Below are 24,373 nucleotides of genomic sequence, written 5' to 3' on the forward strand. Positions count from 1 at the left end.
ACATTGTTTTTGCCCTCCCACGTCAATTGGATCGGGAGTCTAGCACCCTCTAACCGCATCAAAGAAGCTTGTTATGACTTGATTTGAATGACAATGCATGGGAACGTCGCCCCTACCAAGATGGCCGACCGGAGGGCATTTACTCGGTAGGGCGCAAGAAATGTTTCTTCATATCGAACGGGGGAGGGTGGCCGGTTTTATAAACATGTCATTTATTCCCCGCCGCCCGCCCACGCCCGATGGCTTGGACGTCTCTGGCTGTCAAATGAGTCTTTAGAATTGTTTTGTTTTGTTTTTTTTCTGAGAGGAATCCTTCTGCCAATAATAATTGCGTCAAGTACATTTTTGAAAGGATAAAAAGGAAGAAGGAAAAAGCCCTGATTCGGTGTCATTTAAAAATGGAAACAAGAAGGCAAAAAAAATAAAGTCACCTGAGAAAATGACGCAGACGAGACCAAGCATGACGATCCACGTGAGCGACCAGTCGAGGGATTGACGACGAGCGGGCTTTGTCCTGCTTGAAGTGCAAGAAGAGCGTTTGACACCGCCCCCTCCTTCTCATCATCATCATCATCATCATCATCATCATCATCATCATCATCATCATCATCATCATCATCATCAGGAGGAGGAAGAAGAGGCCAAACGGGTCCTGTAGCGCCCTCTAACGGATGAGCACCGGAAGTGCCAGCATTAGGTGGACGTGTTTTGATTGACGGCTCGACGGTGGTTTGTTGTTGACACTTTTGGAGAAAACATTTTTCATGTTCGAAAGAAAAACGGGGAAGGGGGAAAAACATGTTTTTGGCAAGGAATGGCCAATTTATCTCATAATCATATTTATTTCATAAAGGGGAGCAATTCTTCAGAATCCACACCAAAAAAAAGTTCATTCCCATTACCGATTTGATTCATTTTTCAGTGTATTTACAGAATGTGCGTGGCTACATACGTGCAGGAGGAAATAGAAAAATCAAGTTTTTTTTTGAGCCTTCAAATGCGAGGAGGTCAGGGGGTGGGGCTTCACCGGCACTGTCGGATCTCCTGGTAAGGCGAGCGGTACAGGCAGTAATGCTGAACCACAAAGAGCACGTCAAAGCAAACCGAGAAGAGACCCAAGCCGAACTTGGTGGGGTCGCCGAAGATCAGCTGCCATTCGTCTGCGACAAAAAAGAAAAAGAAAAGAAAGAAAAACAGACTAAAATCATCCAAAACGGGCAAGCATCTGACTCCAAATTGGACGTCCCACGCCAACATCGGTTGAGAAATAAGTTTGAGTTTGATTGATTGAAGCAGATTTTGATGCAATTTCATGAATGGGAACGTTGCCCCATCCAACATGGCCGTTGGAAGACTTCAAATGAAGTCGTAACTCGCTCGCTACTCAACTGACTTTGGCGCCAGGCGTCCAATCAAGCGGTGTCCAATCACATGAGTATCTTTTGGGGCTCTTTTGGGGCTTTTCAATGAGTACATTACCGTTGTTGTAGGAATCCAAGATCATCTGCGCGATGCTGAGCAGGCCGCCGGTGAAGTCCAGCAACACGGTTCCGATGCTCCACCCCTCCGTGCTCTTGCGCCGGTAGTTCATGAAGGCCTGGCGGCGTCCCATCGTGTCACGCCTCACGCGTGCCGGGAACGGGACGCCCGCGTGGGCCGGGCGGGACTCACCTGGGGCACGTATTTGACCAGCGTGACGGCCAGTTTGATGTAGGAGAAGTAATAGAGGTAGTCCAACCAGTCGATATGTTTCAAGATGGCCAACAACAAGGTGACGCTGGCAAAGGACCAGCCAATCAGGAGTAGGAGGCGGGCCGTCCACGACACCTTCTGACCGCCCCTCTACGGCGGCCAAAAAAACGTGTTAGTCGTAGAGGGGGTGAGAGTGCAAGAAGAGAAACATGAGAGTTGGCGGCCATCTTGGTGCAGTGGACAACCTGTTTTTTTTCTTCACTCAAATAGTTGACAAAATCTTGATGTACAGACGCTCCCCTACTTACGAAGGAAGGAGTTAGGTTCCGAGCGATTGGTCATAAGTTGAATTTGTTTGTAAGTTGATTCAGTGCTATATTTTGTATTATCATTTATGTTTAAGGCCTATATAAGTATATTGAAGGTTTATACAAGTGCATTTGTATGTTTAAGGCTTGTATAAGTAACACGCATTGGTTTGTACTGAAAAAAAAAACATTTAATAAAATGGAGAATATGTACAGTACTGTATAGAGAGAGAGAGAGAGATTTATGTATTAGAAAGTGGCCGAAAGAAGCGATCTAACGACGATTGCACAATTTTCTTCTTCTTTTCATCATAAATGATGCGGTAGCACTGTATGGCATCATTCGATTGATTTGCAAACTTTGTGCAACGTTCAATATTTGGGTCCTGCTGCTCCATCTTTCTGTTTATAAATGGTACTGACGGTCGAACGATTCAAGTTGTATTCCCGTGCAACGCGCATCAAGCTTTGTTATTATTGCCACTCATTTCAAATGAAATGGCTTGCCTCTTCCTTGCACCTCCCTTACTAGAAGCCTTTCGCTTTTCACCAACCATATTGAATAATGGCTGCACGAGATATTTCATGATTGTTGGAATAATGATTCAAACCTTTTAAATCATTATTAGTCATATTTAATTAAAAAAGGAAAAACATCTTTCCACAAACTCTGCGGCGAACTTGCAAGGAGATACAATGTGGCGTCGTCTTAGCCCCCAGTGCATTCTGACGAGCGGCATACTCTTCGGTACATTTAGCGGCACATAACCAAAACATTCAAAGGTAATCTGATTTAAACAATTGCCATTGAAAGAAAAACACCTGCGTAAGAATTTGCAGTATAAGGTAAACTGCCGGTGTCCCAGACAAAACAATTTATGAGTCCTTCGTAGATCTCCCAGTAAACAGTCCTTGGAGGGTGAGGTGTTATGTCAACAAGCTGGAGCCAGCAGGGTGACCTCGAGTTTGTCCCAGTCTTATACAAAAGTAATTAAAATGCCTTATTACTTATTAAAAATGCTTACAACACATATAGAATATTCCATAATAATTCTAACATTCCCTCCTTTTACTATATGTTTGTTATTCATTTTATGACAAAATCAAAAAAGACAGGGATATCTCCGTTGGCTGTTTTAATTTTACCCGCTTAGGCTCTACTCGTTCGGCAGGTCTGAAAATCAGAAAATAAGATCATTTTCGTCCAATCCATCCTCGTAATTACCATGCTCCTGGAATTCACTGTTAGTGTCAGCACGTCTCAGTAGGGGATATAATTCATGCAATTTGGAATTTGTAGGGGCAATCGCAGTGGTTATAAGTCGGCTTATCAAAGATCTTAAGCAGGGAATAATACAACACCCACACAATGTCAAAATCGTAGCAAAAAGGGCTACGGAAACTGCAACGGATTGAGCCAAATTCCGATATTCTCCAAACATATCCCGCCACCAGCGCTGCCAGACGGATTCACTGACTCCAGAATGCTTCTTCATATTGCGGTTGAGGGTCTGCAGGCCATCAATGGCGTCGGTGAGGGACCCCTCGGGTGACGTGTTGTTCGGTATGTAAGTGCAACACTCATCTCCGAACATTGCACACACGCCCCCTTTCTCCGCGAGCAGCATATCCACTGCTATGCGATTCTGGAACGTCATTAGGCTGGTGGCTGCTAGTTGTTCCTTTATCGCCACAAATCCCTGTTCAGTATAATTTCCAAGTTTTTGGACATTGTAATGCAGGTAATTTATCCAATCAACATTTTTGTTTGGAGTAATTAAAAGAAAAATATACTCCCAACCTGCTGCGATCTGATTAGCCAACTTATACTCATCCTCGTGGATGCCAATCGCATCAATGTATCACCCTCTCTCCATGCGACGCCGTCGCGAGGGGCCCGCCATCATACCGGATTTCTGTGCAGCCAATTGTATCTCCTCTACTGTAGATGGAAAAACAGACACTGGTAATAGCAGTGAGACCAAGGCACAAAGTCCTGCTGTCATTTTGGCAGGAGTCGTATAATTTGTTTTGACCCCACCACCACCATAGGTCAGAACGTGGAATCAGGGGTGTAGTCTGTTTTAGGACGTGGGCACACCACGTCACATTTATCGCTCCCAGTGCCGGTCCGTGCCCTGTGAGGACTAAGCAGGTAAAATGATTAAACGCGACATGTGTTGAAAAGTTAGGCTTGTCCTTTGCTGCCGTTGTAACTGGGTAGACATTATTCCATTTCATACATTTTGGGCTTACATCTTTTGTCAATATCAATTCTTTGAAAAACGATACAGTATGTACAGATATTACAGTCTGGCATTATTCCTTTATGCCACAATAATTGGTATAAATTATTGTAATAAATATTGGTATAATTCTAATTATAAATTATTTCCTCTTTTGTGTAACACTTCTAAACAGAACTTGTAGTATGAGACCTTTATATAACACTAAAAATTTTGCATTATCTCCTTTACACAATCAGGGGTAATTTGCGCGGGTACTACTCTTAAGAGAGGTCGGCCCCCCATACATGTTATACAGGTTTGATACAGGTTTGATACAGGTTTGATACAGGTTTGATTTATAATAGCTGCATTTTCCATCAACAATAACCAATTATTTCTTACCGCCTCCCGTTTGGGAACTCCCCGTTGCAGAAATGAATTCTGGTCATCTCAGATTTTAATTTTACTATGGCGGATCCGGGTGTTTCCATCTCCGACGGCCTTCTTACCCATGGACTTAGGAAAAACGTCAGACAAAGATTCACAAGTTAATTTGTCAGTCTGAATTATGATTTGTAATGCCCCACCGTATGGGTTAATTTTATCGAAGGCCTGATGGTTTTTCGCACACGTGTGTCATCCAAGCTTGCCAATCTAGACCAGTTTCTGCAACAAGGTTTCCCCAATCTGTTTTAGGACTGTTATGTACCACACATATTCTATAAAATCCATGTGTATCCTTTGAAATGGATATGTAGCTTTTGTAGCTTGACATAAGGGGGAATCGCCCGTGTTTTGGCCATATATCTGCATATAGATTGAATATATAACCTCCCCCTTTTTTGAGGCATGAAATTTACCATGACTCAAAATGGCAGCCCTCCCAGATAAGTCTTTTGTTTTTGTTTAGTCCCCCAGGTTCCCAAAATTTCCCATTACAGAAATTAAAAATTTCATTTGGCGAAATTCTTTTCTTTTTTGTTTCTGTCCTACTCTGCCACCGCCGTCCTCGAAAGGCTTATCAGCGATTTCAGAAATATTCCACCTTGATATTAGAATATTGATATATCTTGGTGGCTAGCCAATTGAAACACAAAAGACAGACACTCATCCACGCTGGCACTCATAATCAAGGAATTTGCTTTGAGTGCTCCCCCAATCATCCACAATTTTGGTTTGTTGGAGTAAAACTGGAGTACCCAGAGAAAACCTACGAATTCTTGAGGACACCAGGAATACTCCACACTCCGGAAGGTCTGGATCCACTCCGCATTAGTAGATCCTCGAACCGCAAGATTGATGCCTGAAGAAACTAGATAATTAATGTATTAGATTCACATGCCACATATCTAAAAATAGAAATTTGTTCAATTGCCACCGCCCCTTACCCCATTCAGTCAGCATGTAGATTGCCATGCGAGTGGCTGTGATTAACTATCTATTCGCCAATAAGGCAATAACGGAAAAGTTGTGACACATTGAAACACACACACACCCCCTTTTTGTATTTTAACCGTTTGTAAAAACTTTATCTCACCCCCTTTCAATGTTATCGAATTTTGCCCATTCTAATCAACCCATCTACTTAAAGCATTTCCCCAAGGTTGATATTTTATAATTTGGAGATGTTATTTTTAAAACATAGACATTATTTCATCACTTGTTTCACACCATGGAAGGCCCTACCTGAATTTAGATTTTTTTGTTTGTTTGTAGATATTCCCCTTTATCTAAGCTTGTTATTGCCCATCGTTATCACCGTAACATTCAGTTGTATTAACCCCATAATTGCAATGCAGTAAGTTTTGGCTAAATTCTTAATTTGTATGCCCCTAAAGCAATAGACAGTAATAACGTCCCAATAGTCATCAATATGACCTACCAAAGCATACGCCCCCTTCAGGTCAAACAAGGAAAGTCTTTTGTGCACCTAAAGACGCTCCATGTTTCTTCTAGGGAAACTATGCCTATCCTTAACCAATTATCTTATCTACCCCAGCCAGGTTCAATTTACCTAACAATTTGGACGAATGCCATGAAATTTCTCATTTCCGCATTGTTAATTTCATGTCTGATTTCTTTAACAACCAAATAACCCTTAATACCTAAGACATAAATTGCAAATCACCCCATACTATGTTTACTTAAGATAAGAGCCATTTCTTATAGCTCCCTGTTACCACAAGAAAAATCTACAATAATTAAATTAGAGAAATCCACCTTTTACTAGGCATTTCCTAATTACAATTTTCAATGCTTAATAAAGGACCCACAAATTGTAACCAATATGCCATAATATTGTAAAAAAATCCATTCATTTTTCTTTAACCAGCCAACCATTCAAAAACAGTAATAATATCGTTTTATCCTCCAAAACTAGCTCTCTTCAATTAAGAGCCCTTTGAACTTCACAAAAAATAAAATAAAATAATTATAATAGTATTATTCCCAATTCCAAAGCTTTCCCCAAATCAATCTTTGCCAAACAGATTCTCTATCACCTCGAAAGACATTTCTGATTAAATCCCAAAAATAAATGCGAAGATAATCGCGGAACTCTGCATCCCTTGCAGACCATGTTTTGTTCTTATTCTGAAATGTTTAAACGGAAGCGCGCCCTTACCCGCTGACTGTGACCTTCACGCTCGCTGCAGAAGCAGCTTATCAATGTTGACATTCCTAAGTGCTCTCTTTTTATTTCTGCCCAATGCTTCCCCTCTTGTGCCTCCTGTGAGCAATTATTTTTTAGAGAAGACTAAATTACAATATGCTGCAAGCACAACTATCTCATAGCAAAACCCATTTCTGCCCTCAAGTTTGCTTCAGCACCCCCAAGGCCAATTATTTTAATATTCAGCCGCACCAAAACAGAGCGCTCCCCCCGCAATCAAAGCATTATTCGGCAAGTTTAGAGTCTGACCAAAACGCAGTTTTGGCAACCCCGCTAAACATTTAATTTGCTGTTTTGTATTTCTGTTAACCAAAATATTCCCGCTAGCAGACGGGATACAACCAAGATAATCCGCAATAAGCCATTTCATTCCATTAAATTGACAGTATATTTAGGTACTATTAACAAGTATGCCTAGCAGCATCACACAAAAATTTTAATTGCATCCCATTCACGAACAGTGTGATTTCAGGTTTAATTGTATCAAGTGCCAATATCTCCGCTAAATTTAGTTCCACTTCCCTCTGCTCAAATCCATTTCTCGTTTTGAGCAGGCCCCCCGACTAGTCATGCCGATTTGCCTTCACTTTTAGAGGCCCTGTTATTTGGGCAATCGCGGGATATATGTAATATATATAAGTATAATTTGAATGAGAATGCAACACATTTGAATGAGCATGCAACACATTTTTTAGCTGCTCCTGATAAATGCTGCCCACCGCGTGGTCTTCAGCGAGGCCGCTGTTGGCCTTAAAACAAGCCGTCATCCTTATTTGATATTCTGCAAAAGGCTCACCATCCCTCTGTTTAGCTCTGCTGATCACGGTATAATTAACTTTTGTTTTAAACTTCCCCGTAACCCGATCAATCAGTTCATGCACTCTCAAATTCAAATTACCACCGTCATGACACAACGGGCCACCATCAGCTTATGGATTCGAACATCCAAATTTATTAGGAGCCTGCTCCTTGCCCACATTAGTATTAGCAACTTCGATCATGGGATATTGTTCAATAAACACATCACTCATTGGCGGCGCCCCAGGCTGGGGAGATAGCGTTTTCTCCCCATGTCCCCCACGGGCCCTCCCGACCTGGTCATATTTGTCGGAGGGGGCCCTCCTTTTTAACAACAACATATTTCTTCCCCACCGGGCAAGTCTCCCCGTCCTCTTTTCTGTGGAATAACACAGCCTCTGTGTTTCCAGTCCCAACGTTATCAACTGATTTAACCCATGTATCATAAACCAATAATAGGTATCATTATATCCCTCCTGCTCCATTTTGTTAAGATTTCCCCCATGCTTAGCACGTATTTTATCCTGCAGTATCAATATCTTATGCATATTAAGCTGGCCAGCAAATCCATTATATTTATCCATAAGTTTAGGTGTTTAACCCTTGTAGCGCTTTGATTTTCAACAAATTTCCAATCTTTACACGGCAGACGCATCTTTGGATCGTCAATAGCCGTTTTACTGTTTCCACTACCCATTTTTGGAGCGGATTTGTGTGCCCCCGTAGTACCTGTTTTTTGTACACGGCAGACGTTTATAGACCACACCGTGTCTACCTGCTAGTGACTAGTATCCACAGGGTTTTTTAAAATCGCTATCCCCAGGATGCGAGCCTTACTTCTCAAAATAAGGCCTTCGCGTGTGATGCCCTTCACGCACTCGGAACCCGTCAACAATATGCAGCCATCACACGCGGACTCGGCAGAAATGTCGAAAGATGCTTACCAAGAGGATAGTCGTCAACCGATTAGAAAACAGGCGCTGCTGAGAAATAGTCCAGCCTGGAAAAGGGATTCTCGCCGTGCACGGTCACTCCAGATATTAAACCGCAGCGTCTGGATTCCCTATCGGTTTGTTGACCCCGGCTACTCGAAGGACCAAATGTTGGAATAATGATTCAAACCTTTTAAATCATTATTAGTAATATTTAATTAAAAAAGGAAAAACATCTTTCCACAAACTCTGCGGCGAACTTGCAAGGAGATACAATGTGGCGTCGTCTTAGCCCCCAGTGCATTCTGACGAGCGGCATACTCTTCGGTACATTTAGCGGCACATAACCAAAACATTCAAAGGTAATCTGATTTAAACAATTGCCATTGAAAGAAAAACACCTGCGTAAGAATTTGCAGTATAAGGTAAACTGCCGGTGTCCCAGACAAAACAATTTATGAGTCCTTCGTAGATCTCCCAGTAAACAGTCCTTGGAGGGTGAGGTGTTATGTCAACAAGCTGGAGCCAGCAGGGTGACCTCGAGTTTGTCCCAGTCTTATACAAAAGTAATTAAAATGCCTTATTACTTATTAAAAATGCTTACAACACATATAGAATATTCCATAATAATTCTAACAATGATAAAAATGAAAAAGGTTCTTTGCGCACTGGAGATACGTCACGCAATTTACGCAACTTACTGTGGAGTACGGAATGTATTCTTATGCTTTTTGTTAGTCAATAGGTTTATTTAGTGTAATCATTAGAATAGAATTTTGCATGACCTAGCGGAAATTTCCGTCTGTGACACCTATGAGTTAGGGGCGCGTCATCTATATCACATGATCTTTTGTCAATAAAACTGGTCGACCTGTTGGGGGGGATGCAGGGAGTTCAAACTAGTCAGGCTGGAGGCTCCTGGCGCTGGCTGCTCTGACTCCCTCCTTCAGCTGAAACTAGATAAAACTCATCATGGCCGACTCTGTGTGCTTCCTCTAATTCGAAGTTATTGAATGTTTATCGATTAGATCCAACACTTACGCACTGCAACGAACTGGGCAGAGGAAGGTGGATGCTGGGTGAGCTGAGCGCTCGCTCACAGCGCCGGGCATCGTCGGCATTAGTGGCGGAAAGAAGCACTACGCGGTAAAAGGGGCGCAATACAAAATCGAAGTGACGAACATTTTTCGACATAAACGCAATTTGCAGACATGTTCGTATGTACCGTTGTTCGTGAGTCGTATGTTCGTAAGTAGGGGAGCGTCTGTATTTTAAAAGTGCTTCTATTTGATAATAAAATGTATTGATTGGGTTTTGTAACAAAGGTTTATCAAATCGAACGAGGTGGAGCGGCGCGGCGCGACCCACCTCGTAGACGGCGGCCTGCCCGACGTAAACCAGGCAGAGCAGGAGAGCGTGCAGGCTGAAAAAGACGTCGTTGGCCTTGACGGGGTTGATGCCGCTGGGGTGGCGCCGCAGGAACTCCTCCTGCCGCGGGCAGGCTCCGGGGGTTAGCCCTATCCGACATGGTCGGAGGGCGGCGCTGGCGCCACGGGACTCACCTTGATGCTGCTCACCCAGAAGAGTCCCACATTGAAGACGCTGTAGGCCAGGAAGCCGGTCAGGTTGAGCGCCAGGAAGTCAAAGTTGAGGCCCACCACGCTAGAGACAAAGCAGGCGTCCTCAGACCGGAGGCCGGGCGAGCGTGGCGCGCACCTCAAGTCACCTTTTGCGACACCAGTTCTCCCACACTTGCGGGTAGAAGGACACGGACCAGGCCAGGAAGTAGATCCAGCCCACCGTCAGGCTCAGCACCTCCAACGCGTCGCTGCGGACCACCAGGAAACGGAGACGGAACGGCGCCGGGCTGCCCGGAGACGGCGCCGTCGTTAAACGCTCGACCGTGGGCGTCCGATCCCGTCGGATGGCATGTCTCGCCCCCTCGGTCACTCACCCGCCGGCTTCCGTGGCGTTGCTCAGGAGGTACGTCGTCACCTGTCCGGCGGCGCGGGCCTTCGCCGAAAAGGTCAGCGACGTGGTACGGGGGAGCAGCGTCACCTGAAAGGCAACGTCACGTCACGTCGGTCCTCGCCATCCCGTCTTTGCGTCTCACCTGATCGGGCAAATCGATGATCTCCGAGAAGTTGGCCTTGGAGCTGTAGGTGATGTTCAGGTGGATCACCAGCGGCTGTTCCAGCGCTCCGCTGGGAACAAATACGGTTTACCATTAGTCCTTGCGCCAATTTCGATAGCATGGATTAAACAAAATAAATAAATTAAACATTTGACTGACACTCTTTTTGCACAGAAGTTTGCATTGTAAATGTATTTTACAAAAAATAGACAAGGGGTTGCATCTCTACATGACTACATCTCCCATAATGCTTATCGACAAAATAGCAATGATTCCATGACAAGTTCCTCCCCATTTCTGCCATTTTTCTTGTTATAATACGCCAACATACATTGAGTTGTTTCGCAGAAAACACTTTATCTTCAATCGGGATTATCTTTTGGGCTTTCCCATATGGCTACGCTAGTTTTGGCTGACGTTCTTACCTGGAGGCGATGACAACGTTGACACTGGACTTTTCTTGAATCGTCACCTCCTCCGGGGCAGAAAGAGACACCCGCGACTCCGCTTCAATGAAACAGACGATAAACCTCACGCAAATTGACAACAAACATGTTATTCGTCTCTAACGTTAAATCACCTGCTATGTTGGCCAGCTGCCACAACAGCAGCACCCGGGGGAGCCACATCTTGTCACTACAAAAGACGAATACAACAAGAGAAGTCTTCTAAATGCCACATGGCAAACACGTATTCCATATACAAATGATGTAACAAACTTAAAGAAATTCCGATTTAAGTCCAAATTGCTTGGAATGACGGCGCGTTAGATTTAACGGACGCCGCTCGGTTCCCTAAACGCACCAGCAAGTAAATATCGTTAGCATACACGGTTGCGTTGAAATAAACTTCGAAATTGGACTTTAATTCGTAAACAATTGGCGTTTAAGAGTGAAGCGCGCTTGGACTTACCGAAGGGTAGGTGTGCCTTGAATTTATGCCGGTCACATGACAAGTTGTTATTAAAAAAAAGCAGGAACTTATGCAGGTACCTTCTTTTGTTCCGGAAGAGCGACGCTGATATCGACACCCTGCCTGGTGGTTTAACATCCGGGTCACGCTACTAGCAGCTAGCATAGTCGAGAACATGTCGCTAATAAACAATACAGTTCGCTTACTTTCCCGGTAAGGTGACTTTGGTTACTTTTATGGTGTTAGGTTATACTTTTTTTGGTTTATTAAATGTAGAGAGAGTCACCGGACGACGTCGTTAAAGTTAATTTTCTGCACATTACTTTACAGTTGGAATTGGATGTCATGAACTATCATATTATTTGTGGGGCAACAGATGCACTTAAAATTCGTATGAAAAACGCTGCTAATATTTACTTATCTGATGTGACTAGTATTTTGGTTCGAATTGCACTGTACCTCGCTGCAATTTATATTCTAAACATTGATTTTATTGCATTGAGGAAATGTTATATTTTCATGTGTTTACGTTTTTAAGGGGAATAACCCGTTTGAGATTTTTATACGTTTGTTTACGTTTTTAAGGGGAATAACCCGTTTGAGATTTTTATACGTATACCTAATTTCGGGCGATTTTGTTTCGGCAAATACATTTTTGCAATGGTTTTCAATTTTATTCTATAGTTTTTTAAAGAATTTTCTTATTACAAAAATAATCTGTCTCTTTTTTTTGCAAACATGAACGTTTTATGTTTGATGTATTTTTCTGTATATGTCATTTTTCCTCAAATGTATGACCGCATGGTGTTTTTTTTTTTTTTTTTTTTTTTAAAGGTTTTTCTGGAGGCAAACAGTGTCCAATCGCCTCAACTCCAACAAGACGTCGGTGGTTCGCTGCAGTCGGCAGAAATACGAACGCTTGTACACGGTTTTAATGCTGCGACCCGACGGCTCCACCGTCAACATCCGATACAAAGAACCCCGGCGTATCCTCATGGTGACCGCTATCCTGTCTAATTTACATGGTTTAACCCTATCATACACGACCAGTCAAGGCTGCTCTTTCAGGGATCTTTTAACTTGAACATATCAAGAAACTTACCGCGACTTTACTTTCATTTCGGCATCCTTGGTTAATAATGAGATGCGTCTCAACTGACCTCCCTTCCAACTTGTTGTTTTTTTTCTCCCGCAGATGCCAGTGGATCCTTCCACATTGTCGGAGGAGGAGCGTCGGCGTCGTCAGAAAAAGCGGGAAGTCAAGAAGACGGTGAAGGAGGCCACGGTACACTATGAGGACGACTTCAAGGTGGACAAATACAGACAATTCTGGAACAAGAACAAATAATAACGTGTTCTGTGTTAACAAATATGGCGACTGGTTTATTTATGTGTGTGTACGTAGACATTAAACAATACTTCCAAACTTTTGGGGCATTTTGTGTGACCTGCTTTTTCCGTCACATCTCATCTAATTAAATGTTTTGACATTCGTTTTGACACTCAAGTGCGGCCAATAGGTGAGTTTAGTCCCCCCGTGCAGTAGAGGGCGCACACGTGCAAGTTACCGCGGCAAACAGTTTTCTTTGGCAAGAGTTAGCAGCGTTCCGGTGACAGCTAGCTTGTTTGTCCTTGCTAGCTTGAGCCATGGGCTACTGGGACATCCCCGACGACACAAGCTGCGTGCATAAAACATGGATAACCACCAAACTGGCTACGACTTTAGGTGAATATTAAACAAGGGCGACATTTGACGTCCAACGCTTGAAAGTTATGTTTAGGAAGCCGCGGGCATCAAATTAAACGCAGCTAATTCGCTGAAGCTAACTGTTAGCCGGAAGCTTCACGAGCAACTATTCCGAATTGCGTACCCATAAAAAATATATTCATACGGGTAATTATTGTTTGTTGCGTTGGAGGTTTAATTTAAATAGTAGGGCGTATTAAAATATTTTTTCGTTTAGCTTGAGGTAGTAAATTTCGTGTCATTTTTCATGGAGCTATTTTATTTTTTTCCAACTACAAAAGATTTGAAGTATATTATGTTTTAAAAAATTAAATTAAAATGGATATGTTGTTTTTTCAGAACTACGTACTTTTTTTCGTCAACAAACCTTTAATGCCATCATTTAGATTAAACGAATTTATTTCAAAATCATTGGGGGAATTCTTAAAATGAAAATAATTATCTCAAAATATATAAAAATTTAACTGAAAAATGCAACAATAAAAGGGGAAATTCACAATGAGACAAAGTTCAGAGTAATAAAAGAAACATATCATGATGTATTTTAGGTGGATTGGATAAGTACTTGCAATTGAACTCTTTCCCACCATTGCATTAAAATAATTAATTATGTATCAGGAAGAATTTACTACTTCATTTTGTTTGTTTACTTTTTCACCAACGACGGTTGGTCTTGGCCGAACGGATAAAAAAAAAATGGAGCCGTTGGAAGCGTTTGTTATTTAAATAATGAGCCGAATCATTTTTTTGGAACTCATATCAAAGGCTTTGCTTTTAATTTGCCGTTTCTTGTGTAAACGCCGTTGAAGGAGATCGAGGAGAATAATATTGAAATTGCGGAGCACATTCCTTTCACGTTTTTACGAGGGCGACAACTGAGCAAACTGGAAAAAGTGGGAAAACAAACTAAAAATAATGTTAACTTTTTTAATAAATTGAATTTAAATATGAAAACTAATGAATATTCTGTTTGTTACTATTTGCTTTTCTGAAATCAAACCCAAGGAAAAAATCTGAATATTTTTTTAAATGTATTGTTACTTTATTTAATATCTTGTCATGAATATATTATCCAAAACAGCAATATTATCTATTTTGCTATTACAAAGATATTTAACACAACAAATGATGGCGGTTTGTCTCTTGTCAGGCCTGGTGGGCTCGGCCTATCACCTGGTCGCGTTCCAGCCTGATACGGCCTTGGAAGCGTTTCAGCGAGCCGGCAACGCCACGATGACCATGGGTACGTACGTACGCACGTCGGCGCCGAGGCCGGAAGGTCGGCGAAGGAATGCGGGCCGCCGTGGCCCGGCTAACCCGCGCGCTGACGTCTCCCCGCAGCCGCCATGGGCGCCATCTTCGGCATGACCACGTGCCTGACCGCTCAGGCCCGCGAGGCTCCGGACGAGCCGATCAACTATTTCGTGGGCGGCTGCGCTTCCGGCATCTTCCTTGGCGCCAGGAGTAAGTGGGCCAACGACGGGGGGGCGCCGGCGTCGTAACGACTGAAACAAATACGGATTGAAAGGAAATAAATGCGATTTGAAATTAAGTAGACGGGAAGGACATTGGCAGAAAATGATCCAAAATGTACAGGAAAGAGCCCGGAAGTCCCTTTTAATGTGCAGGAAGTGACGCAAAATTAGCCAGAAGTGAGCAATGAACAAAATTAGCCGGAAGTGAGCAATGAACACAAAGTCACCCAGAAGAGAGATAAAATAAAATAATAAAATGTATGGCCAGGAGTTGACAAATTGGATTGGATTGGATTGGATTGGATAACTTTATTCATCCCGTATTCGGGAAATTTCGTTGTTCCAGTGGCAAGAGGGTGTGGATGCAGGAATAGGAAAGACATTTTAGACATAAAAAGATAGGTAATAGATAGGTAATAAGTAGGTCAAGAAATAAATACATGAATAAATATATAATCAAATAAGCGTGTTGCTTAGGACATATATACATACATACATACACATAAATGTACATGCATGCATACGGTAGGTCTTAACACACAGCCATTTTTTTGTTAAAGAGCCTGACAGCTGATGGGAGGAAGGATCTGCGGAAACGCTCCTTCCTGCAATGAGGGTCCCGCAGTCTATTGCTAAAGGAGCTTTGGAGGGACTCCACAGACTCATGCAGGGGGTGGGAGGTGCTGTCCATGATGGACATCATCCTGGTCAGCATCTTCCGCTCTCCCACTTCCTCCACAGAGTCCAAAGGACAGCCCAGAACAGAGCTGGCCCTCCTGACCAGCTTATTCAGCCTGTTCCTGTCCCTCTCCGTGCTCCTGCATCCCCAACAAAGCACTGCATAAAACACTGCAGAGGCCACCACAGTGTCGTAGAAAGTCCTCAGCAGTGTCCTGCACACTCCAAAGGACCGTAGACTCCTCAGTAGGTAGAGGCGGCTCTGGCCCCTTTTGTACAGGGCATCTGTGTTTGTGGACCAGTCTAGTTTGGGTGCTCGGTGAACAATCTCACACTGAACACCACGAAAACTAAGGAAATAATCTTGGACTTTCGCAAACACGGCACAGATCTGGCCCCACTCCTCATAAATGGAGTATGTGTAGACAGGGTCCAGTCCTTTAAATTCCTGGGGGTCCACGTCACGGACAAGCTCTCATGGTCTACAAACACCACGGCAGTGGTGAAGAAGGCTCAGACACGACTCCATTTCCTCAGGGTGCTCAGGAAGAACAACTTGGGCTCCAATCTTCTGAGAACCTTCTATAGAACCACTGTAGAGAGCATCCTGGCGTACGGCATCACAGTGTGGTACGCTGGAAGCACGGCGGCAGACAAAAAGGCCATGCAGAAAGTGATTAACACTGCCCAGAGGATTGTCGGCTGCTCTCTGCCCTCACTTGAAGACATTGCCAGCCCGCGTTACCTCAGCAGAGCCAAGCACATCATAGGGGACCCTTACCACCCTGGTCACAATCTGTTCCAGCTGCTGCCCTCTGGCAGACGCTATAGGTCCCACAAAGCTCGGACAAATAGGCTTAAGGATAGCTTTTTCCCCACATCCATCAGACATCTAAACTCGCGCTAACATACACACATTCCCTTCTGCGGCATATGAATAGATGTTTGGTTGGTGATCTGCCGCCTCCTAGCTGACTTGAAGGAAGGTAAGTGGCAGACAGTGTGCGGTAATCGAGAGGTAAGCGACCTGTATGTAATCGCGAGGTAAGCGACCTGTATCCACAACAGCGGAATGACAAATTACAAGTCCGTAACTTACACTTATTTAGGTCTTTTGCCGACTAAACGTAGCTTTGGAGAAGCACCATCAATTTCGTCACACGCAGTTTCTGCGTGTGATGACAAGTAGGCTTTTTTGTGTTGTGGTAATGACGACATGGCCTATGTCCGATTATTATTATTATTATTATTATTATTATTATTATTATTATTATTATTGTTGAGGTGAACACCCAGGTACTTAAAATTCTCCACCATTTCAATGTCTGTACCCTGGATGTTCACCTGAGTGGTCTGTTGAGGATTCCTCCGAAAATCGATGACCATTTCCTTTGTCTTACTGGTGTTGATGTAGAGGTGGTTTTGCCTACACCAGTCAACAAAGGCTGTGATGACTCCCCTGTACTCCAGGTCGTTCCCGTCCGTCACTCGTCCAACAATAGCGGTGTCGTCAGAGAACTTCTGGAGGTGGCAGGTGTCTGTATTATGTTTAAAGTCCGATGTGTAGAGGGAGAAGAGGAGTGGAGAGAGCACTGTGCTTTGTGGGGCCCCCGTGGTGCAAGCTACCACATCAGACGTACAGTCCTGGAGTCTCACATATTGTGGTCTGTCAGTGAGGAAGTCGATGATCCATGCGGCTAGGTGGTTCCTTACTAGATGTGCCCTGAAATTGTCAAGAAATGACTCCAGAAAGCCCCAAACTGTACAGGAAGTGAACCAAAATGTACAGGAAGTGACCAGTGTATAGGAAGTTGCTTAGAATTGCTCTAATATTGACAGAAAATAATCCAAAAGGTGCTGGAAATGCATCCCCCAGATTTCCCCAAAATGTACAGAAAGTGACCCAAAACTATCAGGAAGTGACTTGGAAATGAGCTCAAATCAAAAGAAAATGATCCAAAAGGGACAGGAAATACCCCAGAATGTGCCAAAATGTACAGGAAGTGACCCAAAATGAACGGGACGTGACCAGTGAATAGGAAGTCGCTTGGAATTGCTCTAATATTGACAGAAAATAATCCAAAAGGTACAGAAAGTCCCCCAGATTGCCCCAAAATGTACAGGAAGTGACCTGGAAATGAGCTCAAATCAAAAGAAAATGATCCAAAAGGGACAGGAAATACCCCAGAATGTGCCAAAATGTACAGGAAGTGAGCCAGAAAGGAGCTCAAACCCAAAGAAAATGATCCAGAAGGTACAGGAAGTAACCAGAATGCTCAAAATTTAACGGAAGTCACCCAAAATGAACAGGACGTGAGCAATTAACAGGAAATAGCCTGAAAATGGCTTGAAGTGAACAGGAAATGAGCCAAAATCGACAGGTCGCCCACTGGTCACACCCCTTTCATGTATTCGCACCCAACCCTGCCACTCCAAACGACGTCTGTCGAGGAAATCGTCGAAATGTTTTAGTGCTTTTCTCAACCTGGACGTGTCGTGACCCGTTTTTCACGTTTGTGTTTTGGGTGCAGCTCACAGCGCCGCCACCGGGACGTCGGCGTGCCTGGCGTTGGGAACGCTGGGCTTCTTCGGCAAAGTGGCCAAAATGGAGAATTGGCGACTGGTGGGACCCCCGGAAATGTGACCCTCCCTCGCCGTACAAACTTGTGGAAATGTCGTCTGTCATAAAGTAATAAAGTGGTGTTGTAAAAAAGAAACCAAAAATGGTCCAACTTTGTCGCCAAACGAGTCGAGTCGCCGCCGCCGCGCCGACTGGGAAACCAGGCCCATCCCGGCGGGTGACGTCATCGCCGCGGTCAAACTATCGCCGAGGTAATCATTGATACGCGGCAGAAGAAGAAGAAGAAGAAGAACGCCGCGGGAACATGTCCGCCGTTACGGAAGGTTAGTGGAGGTGCTCGTAACATTTTTGGGGCGACGGGCGGGCGAGCCGGTGTTTGCACGCCAAATTATTTTGTCAAATCGGTCATCGTTGAAGTGAATAGAAGCCAGTTATGACTTTTGAAAAAAAAAATGTCATGTCAATCCAATGACTTTGACGAGTTCGTTGCCCCTGCCAACATGGCCGCCCCGGGGCTGTTTTGGCAAGTTTTTCCCTCCCGCTTCTGAAAATGAGTTTATCCCGAGTTGGCGTCCAATCCATTTCAATTGGGAGGCCGACGGCGGATAATCAACACGTTTTTGCTTTTATAAAGTAGAAGAGAAGATTCCTACCCCAAGATGGCCGCTATTTTGCTTCGTTGGGCGAAATCTAAGGCACTGTTTTTTTTTTCATTTTCCTTTCTTTTTTTTGGAAGGGCGCATTTTGGGGCCTGATGGTGGGCCTGCTGGTGGGCCTGCTGGTGGGCCTGATCCGGATGATTCTGGAGTTCTCTTACGAGGTTCCAGCCTGCGGCCAGCCGGACCTCCGCCCGTCGGCGCTGGTCCGGGTCCACGACCTGTATTTCGCCATGCTCCTGATGGCACTCAGCTGCTTGGTGATGGCGCTGGTCAGCTGGGCCACGCCGGCCATCCCGGCCCAGCACGTGAGTCGTCCGTTTTGACCGCGGACCGTCAAGTCGACGTCCAAAATGTCCACATTTCAAATGGTTTCCCATGAGAACCTATGAAAACGGAAATAGAAATCAATTGGAGACAAAACCTATCAAAATTGCTTGTCAGATTTGAAATTTGAATAAAATTCAGGTATAAGAATTGATAAAAATGAATGAGCCGTTATGGGTTATGAGCCCAATATTGAGCCGGCCGGTCGGTCGGTCGGATTCCATTGCTTTCCTTTTCTGTCCCAAGATGGCCGCCGGCTGGCGATGGACAACAGCCTCAAACTCACGTGCTTGCTTGTCTTTTGTGTGTGTCAGTTGCACAGATTGACGTGGTGGTCGCGACACAGCACGTCACCGCGCGTGGACCTGACGCCGGACACCCCGCCGCCCGCCGACTCGGAAGCCCCCCCCCGCTCATGCGTGCCCCCCTGGTGGCGACGGGCGCTTTTGCGTCTGTGCGGCCTGACTTCCGCCTCCCCCCCGGGCGTTCCCGTCCAAGCCCCCAAACTCACGTCCCTGACGCAGACGCCGCTTTGGAGGACCGTCTGTAACGTCAATGCTCTGCTACTTCTGGCCCTCAACGTCTTCCTGTGGAGCTACTACGCCTGAAGGGCCTGCCCACGGCACCCCTTGCATCTTTTGCGTTTCAAGCGATTTAATCAATCAATCAATCAATCAATCAATCCATCAATAATCCAGGCCCGCCGTCTGAGTGGTTAGCCCCTCGGCCTCACAGTGGGAGACCTGGCTTCAAATCCAGGTCGGTCCAACTGTGTGGAGTTTGCATCTTCTCTCTCCCCGGCCGGGCCTGCCTGCGTGGGTGGGTTTTCTCCAGGTCCTCCGGTTTCCTCCCACATTCAAAAGACATGCATGGTACGCTGATCGGACACTCTAAATTGCCTGCCCCGAGGTGTATGAGTGTGAGCGTGAATGGTTGTTGTTGTGGTCCTTGTGCCCTGTGATTGGCTGGCCACCAATTCAGGGCGTCGTCCCCCGCCTGTGGCCCCAAGTCAGCTGGGATAGGCTCCAGCACCCCCTGCGACTCTAATGAGGATAAAGCAGTTCCGAAAATCAAATGAGATCAATCATCCATTATACTATCACCCCCCCCAGATTGGCGAACTGCTTCCACGACAACGTAAACAGTTCCAGAGGCACTTGCTCTTCTTCATGCATGCCATACGTAATATGAACTCATTTACTTTGACAGCCAGCGACAGACGTCAAATCCATTTGAACGGAGTGAGGCTGGCAGCAATCAATAGTCATTGATTGCTGCCAGCCTCACTCAGTTCATTTTGTTCTCATTCTCAATTGACAATGTTGATTCTTTTATCTCACTGCCTATTTGAATATCAATTCGAATTATAGTAGTACCGCTCAATTTGTCTGTCGACAGCTCCATTGGCAACAAACATACAGATGTAAAAAAAAAAAACAACAACAACTAGTTTGTTTGTTTAGTTCAAGTCTTGCGAGTGATTTCATCATGTCATATGAATGTAGTATTTATTCTACGATTGGTTTTAATGCACGTATGTGTTTTAGGTTACTTTTGTTGGCTTGCGTTGTGAACATTAGACTCTAATTGGTTTCAACTGGAACTACTGGCCTGGAATGCCCATAATTCAGTGCCATTGACGGCGCTAGACGTCCAATTCATTTGGACTGGAAGAGCCAAAGTAGCAAATGATAGCCGTCAGTTCTCTGTCTCGGTCAAAATGGATTGGACGTCCATCGCCGTCATTGGCAGCCAATAAGTTCATCATCGCCTTTTAAAACGTACAGCAGTGTTTATTTATTTGCGTGCTTTTCATCAAGTTAAAATGTGATGGTAACGTACGTGCTCAACGTATGCTTAAAGCATGACAATATTAGTTAGCAGTTGACGATGACGTTTTCGTCTGCTACCAGTGACCGTGACGATCCGGATTAGAGGCGAAATGCGTCAAACGAGATCCGTTTGACAAAAAACGTACTTAAAAAAAATCCCGTACAAAAGTTGTTATACGGCGTACACAATTTGAAATGATCCAAAAACGTATCAAATACGGGAAAAACGTATAAGTTGACAGGTATGATGTCTCCATCGGCAGGAGTGAAGCAGAAACAGACCGACGGACGTCATTAGCGTTCAAGGCAGCTGTCAACAACAAACCACTACGACGTACTGACGAATATCAACTGCAAAACCTTGCGCGGAGCGGGTACGACAGAAAACTTGGACTAAGTAGTTGCTTCCGCTATGGCTTCTAGGCAGCAGCAGCAGCAGCAGCAGCAGCAGCAGCAGCAGCAGCAGCAGCAGCAGCAGCAGCAGCCTGTCTTATCCTATGAGCACCCTCATACTAACGTTTTTGAAGTCATCGTTAGGTCTCAAGGCTGCAACGAAAGGTGAGGTCCTTATTGTTGTTTTAGGAAATATAGTCAAGTTTTGACCTGTCAATTTAGGACAGTCAGCCGTTTGACAAACTCAGTCGTCACTCACGTAAACAAACAAAAAAAGAATTAAAAAGTGATTAATGTCCATCTCTTTTTGATTTGGGATTATTAGTAATGGCAGTGGCTGTTAGCCGGTAGCCGTTCAAATAGTCCCTTGGGCTATTTAACCGTTAAGAATTCTGTGTCTAGTCTAATTCTAGTCCAAGGTATTAGTAGAGTACACAAAATACTGACACATTTAACATTTGTGGCTGGTCAATTCGATGGCAATTTCAAAATACGTACTACATGTCTGCAGAAGTTCCCCATCTTGTGGAAGACTTTCTGTGTGTGGTTCCAGTTTTTGTCCAACTTTACAACGTCTTTTTGACTCTATCCGTTTTTGCTACAGAAACTCGCAGCTCGTTTTTGTGTGGTTTTGCTGCTTTTTTGTCATAATGATTTGGTGATTCTTAATGATCCCATTGACTTTGATTTGCTTTGTGCTTTGTGCTTTGTGCTTTTGCTTTGTTGTTCTGCGGCCTTTGACTGTACTGTCTAACTTCTAACTATGCTAACTTTTCTTGCTACTGTCACAATGAAATTGCCCGAATACAGGATGAATAAAGTTATCCAATCCAATCCAATCCAATGTAAAACTACACTATATGACATCTTGATATAATGTATAATAGGAATAATATTATTTAGATTATTTTCTAGATTGCAGAGCACTATTTAATTTTTAAGCCAACAATCTATTTACATCTTAGTAGAGAGAAATTATTCCTGTATCCACCCTGAAAACAGTCTTTTATACTTACAGAAAAAAACACCTCCGCATCACCATTGCACTTCAGCTGGGCTACAGGACATGCGTGAGTACAGCATTTTTTTGAAATCTATCAAAAATCCTGTGCTTTACTGTCTTCATGTTAAATAAAAGTGCCATGAGAAAAGTCTTCATTGTTGAGAATGAGTGACATTGCAACCTCAATTTCAACCATCGATGTCTTGTTGCCAAATTTATGTTACATATGGAAATACCATATGGGTCCTGCTGCTCCATCTTTCTGTTTAGAAATGGTACTGACGGTCGGTGGAACGATTCAAGTTGTATTCCCGTGCAACGCTCACCACTTTCTCACGCCCATCAAGCTTCGTAATTATTGCCACTGGTTTCAAATGAAATGGCTTGCCTCTTCCTTGCATCTCCTTCACTAGAAGCCTTTCGCTTTTCACCAACCATATTGAATAATGGCTGCACGAGATATTTCATGATAAAAATGAAAAAGGTTCTTTGCGCACTGGAGATACGTCACGCACTTGCGCAACTTGCGCACTGCAACGAACTGGGCAGAGGAAGGTGGATGCTGGGTGAGCCGAGCGCTCTCAGCGCCAGGCGTCGTCGGTATTAGCGGCGGAAAGAAGCACTACTCGGAAAAAGGCCCGCAATACAAAATCGAAGTGACTCACATTTTTCGACATAAACGCAATTTGCAGACATGTTCGTATGTACCGTTGTTCGTAAGTCGAATGTTCGTAAGTAGGGGAGCGTCTGTACTGTATCATTATTATTTAATTTTTAATCATTACTCAAACATTTTGCAAATAAAATTAGAATTCTTCTTGGACATAAAATGTGTGTTGGCTTTCTGGGAGTGGTAAGCAATGTGTCTATTGATTGACCTTTTCTTTTTGCTTTAAGGATCTCGTTGTGACCTTAGTGGATGTGACGGATCATTCGTTCATGTTTTCCTGCTGTCTTTGCCAAGAGGACTTCCCGAGGTCTGTCTGGGAAGAATTGACCAGCATTGCATTCCATTCCATTCAGTGTGTCATTTTAAAACACCTTGATTTTATTTTTGTGTGCAGTTTGAAAGCGAGGTATAACCTTCAAATGCAATTTGAGTCATTTCCTGAAGCGCTGATGAAGTGTTTTGGGAAATGTGGGAGCGAACAGAGTTCCAGCGAGTTCAGGTACCCTAGGTTCTCCTCCTTTTGTTTCATCTCCTAAGGAATGTGCACCCCAACAAGTCTTTTTCTCTTTTGTTTTCTTCCGCAGGCATGACTTGCTGCTCTCCTCCGACTCTCCCTCGCTGGACGGCTCAGCCCAATTGAGCATAGTGGCGAGCGACGAGTTTGCCAGCAGCACCCTATTGTCATTGCCGTTCACACGGGCCAAGGTCGAGGAGGTCAAAGAAGAATATGTGGGTGACCTTGTGACTTTGCTCCAGGTGATGCGTGATTCAACTGTCTCATCCTCTTTTGGCTCATGCGGGCGGGCGGGCAACAGCACCTGCATTGGACCACATGTTCATGAACACATTGCTCGGGACACCCTAGCTGGCTTGGAGTGAAACTGCAGCACATTTTCAAAATAAGGGCTGGCGTTTTTTTTACAAATAACGGCCCTTTTTTAAAAACATTTTTTTCCTCGTACAAAAGTTGTTATACGGCGTACACCATTTAAAATGATTACAAAAGGTATAAAACACTGGGAAAATGTATCAATTGACATGTATGATGTTGTCTTTATGTCACAGGCACGCAATGATAGCCTGGAGCTGAAATTGGCGAAGACACAGGAGGATTTAGACCAGGTGGGTGTTTATGTCCACTGTCAAGATACCAAATTGGAATGAACCTTTAACATTGCCCAGAGAGGATGAGATTTTGTTTCTAGTCCATGTCCTAATGTGCCATTAGATGCTTTCTGAGAAGACCGAAGAGTTGGCGCGTCTGCGCTGGGAATCGAGAAGTCAAACCAGTTGGCTATCGCTAGTCTTAGACGTGCAGTTTTAGCACCTATCCCTA

General features: G+C 44.1%; 3 protein-coding genes and 1 pseudogene across 8 annotated transcripts; 3 read left to right on the plus strand and 1 right to left on the minus strand.

The window, feature by feature from the left end:
- Window positions 1–606: 606 nt before the first annotated feature.
- On the minus strand, window positions 607–11,817 carry LOC144070350 (cystinosin-like). 5 transcript variants are annotated; one of them, XM_077594913.1, is made up of 12 exons: window positions 11,568–11,641; window positions 11,344–11,399; window positions 11,189–11,270; window positions 10,743–10,833; window positions 10,584–10,687; window positions 10,356–10,496; window positions 10,192–10,291; window positions 9,998–10,117; window positions 1,672–1,842; window positions 1,480–1,597; window positions 1,028–1,160; window positions 607–664 (listed from the first exon to the last, which is right to left on the minus strand). In XM_077594913.1, the coding sequence occupies exons 1-12, from the start codon at window positions 11,588–11,590 to the stop codon at window positions 622–624; spliced, it is 1,182 nt and encodes a 393-aa protein (XP_077451039.1). In that variant the 5' UTR covers window positions 11,591–11,641; the 3' UTR covers window positions 607–621. The 5 variants fall into 5 exon arrangements, with proteins under 5 accessions (XP_077451039.1, XP_077451037.1, XP_077451038.1 ...); XM_077594911.1 differs by lacking the exon at window positions 11,568–11,641 and adding an exon at window positions 11,676–11,817 and having other exon boundaries at window positions 650–743; XM_077594912.1 differs by lacking the exon at window positions 11,568–11,641 and adding an exon at window positions 11,756–11,810 and having other exon boundaries at window positions 650–743.
- LOC144070353 (large ribosomal subunit protein mL55-like) lies at window positions 11,726–13,105 on the plus strand. Its single transcript, XM_077594917.1, has 3 exons — window positions 11,726–11,888; window positions 12,510–12,672; window positions 12,871–13,105. Exons 1-3 carry the CDS (start codon window positions 11,851–11,853, stop codon window positions 13,021–13,023), a joined length of 354 nt encoding a protein of 117 aa, XP_077451043.1. The 5' UTR covers window positions 11,726–11,850; the 3' UTR covers window positions 13,024–13,105.
- A 134-nt stretch (window positions 13,106–13,239) lies between these two features.
- LOC144070352 (NADH dehydrogenase [ubiquinone] 1 alpha subcomplex subunit 11-like) lies at window positions 13,240–18,311 on the plus strand. Its single transcript, XM_077594916.1, has 4 exons — window positions 13,240–13,401; window positions 14,573–14,665; window positions 14,764–14,886; window positions 18,107–18,311. Exons 1-4 carry the CDS (start codon window positions 13,323–13,325, stop codon window positions 18,217–18,219), a joined length of 408 nt encoding a protein of 135 aa, XP_077451042.1. The 5' UTR covers window positions 13,240–13,322; the 3' UTR covers window positions 18,220–18,311.
- A 129-nt stretch (window positions 18,312–18,440) lies between these two features.
- Window positions 18,441–19,747, plus strand: LOC144070354 (sodium/glucose cotransporter 4 pseudogene; annotated as a pseudogene). Its single transcript, XR_013299221.1, has 3 exons — window positions 18,441–18,479; window positions 18,893–19,120; window positions 19,454–19,747. The product of XR_013299221.1 is annotated as a sodium/glucose cotransporter 4 pseudogene (transcript).
- Window positions 19,748–24,373: the final 4,626 nt, after the last annotated feature.

The sequence above is a fragment of the Stigmatopora argus genome, unplaced genomic scaffold (assembly GCF_051989625.1).
Source record: "Stigmatopora argus isolate UIUO_Sarg unplaced genomic scaffold, RoL_Sarg_1.0 HiC_scaffold_40, whole genome shotgun sequence".
In the NCBI taxonomy this organism is placed as follows: Eukaryota; Metazoa; Chordata; class Actinopteri; order Syngnathiformes; family Syngnathidae; genus Stigmatopora; species Stigmatopora argus.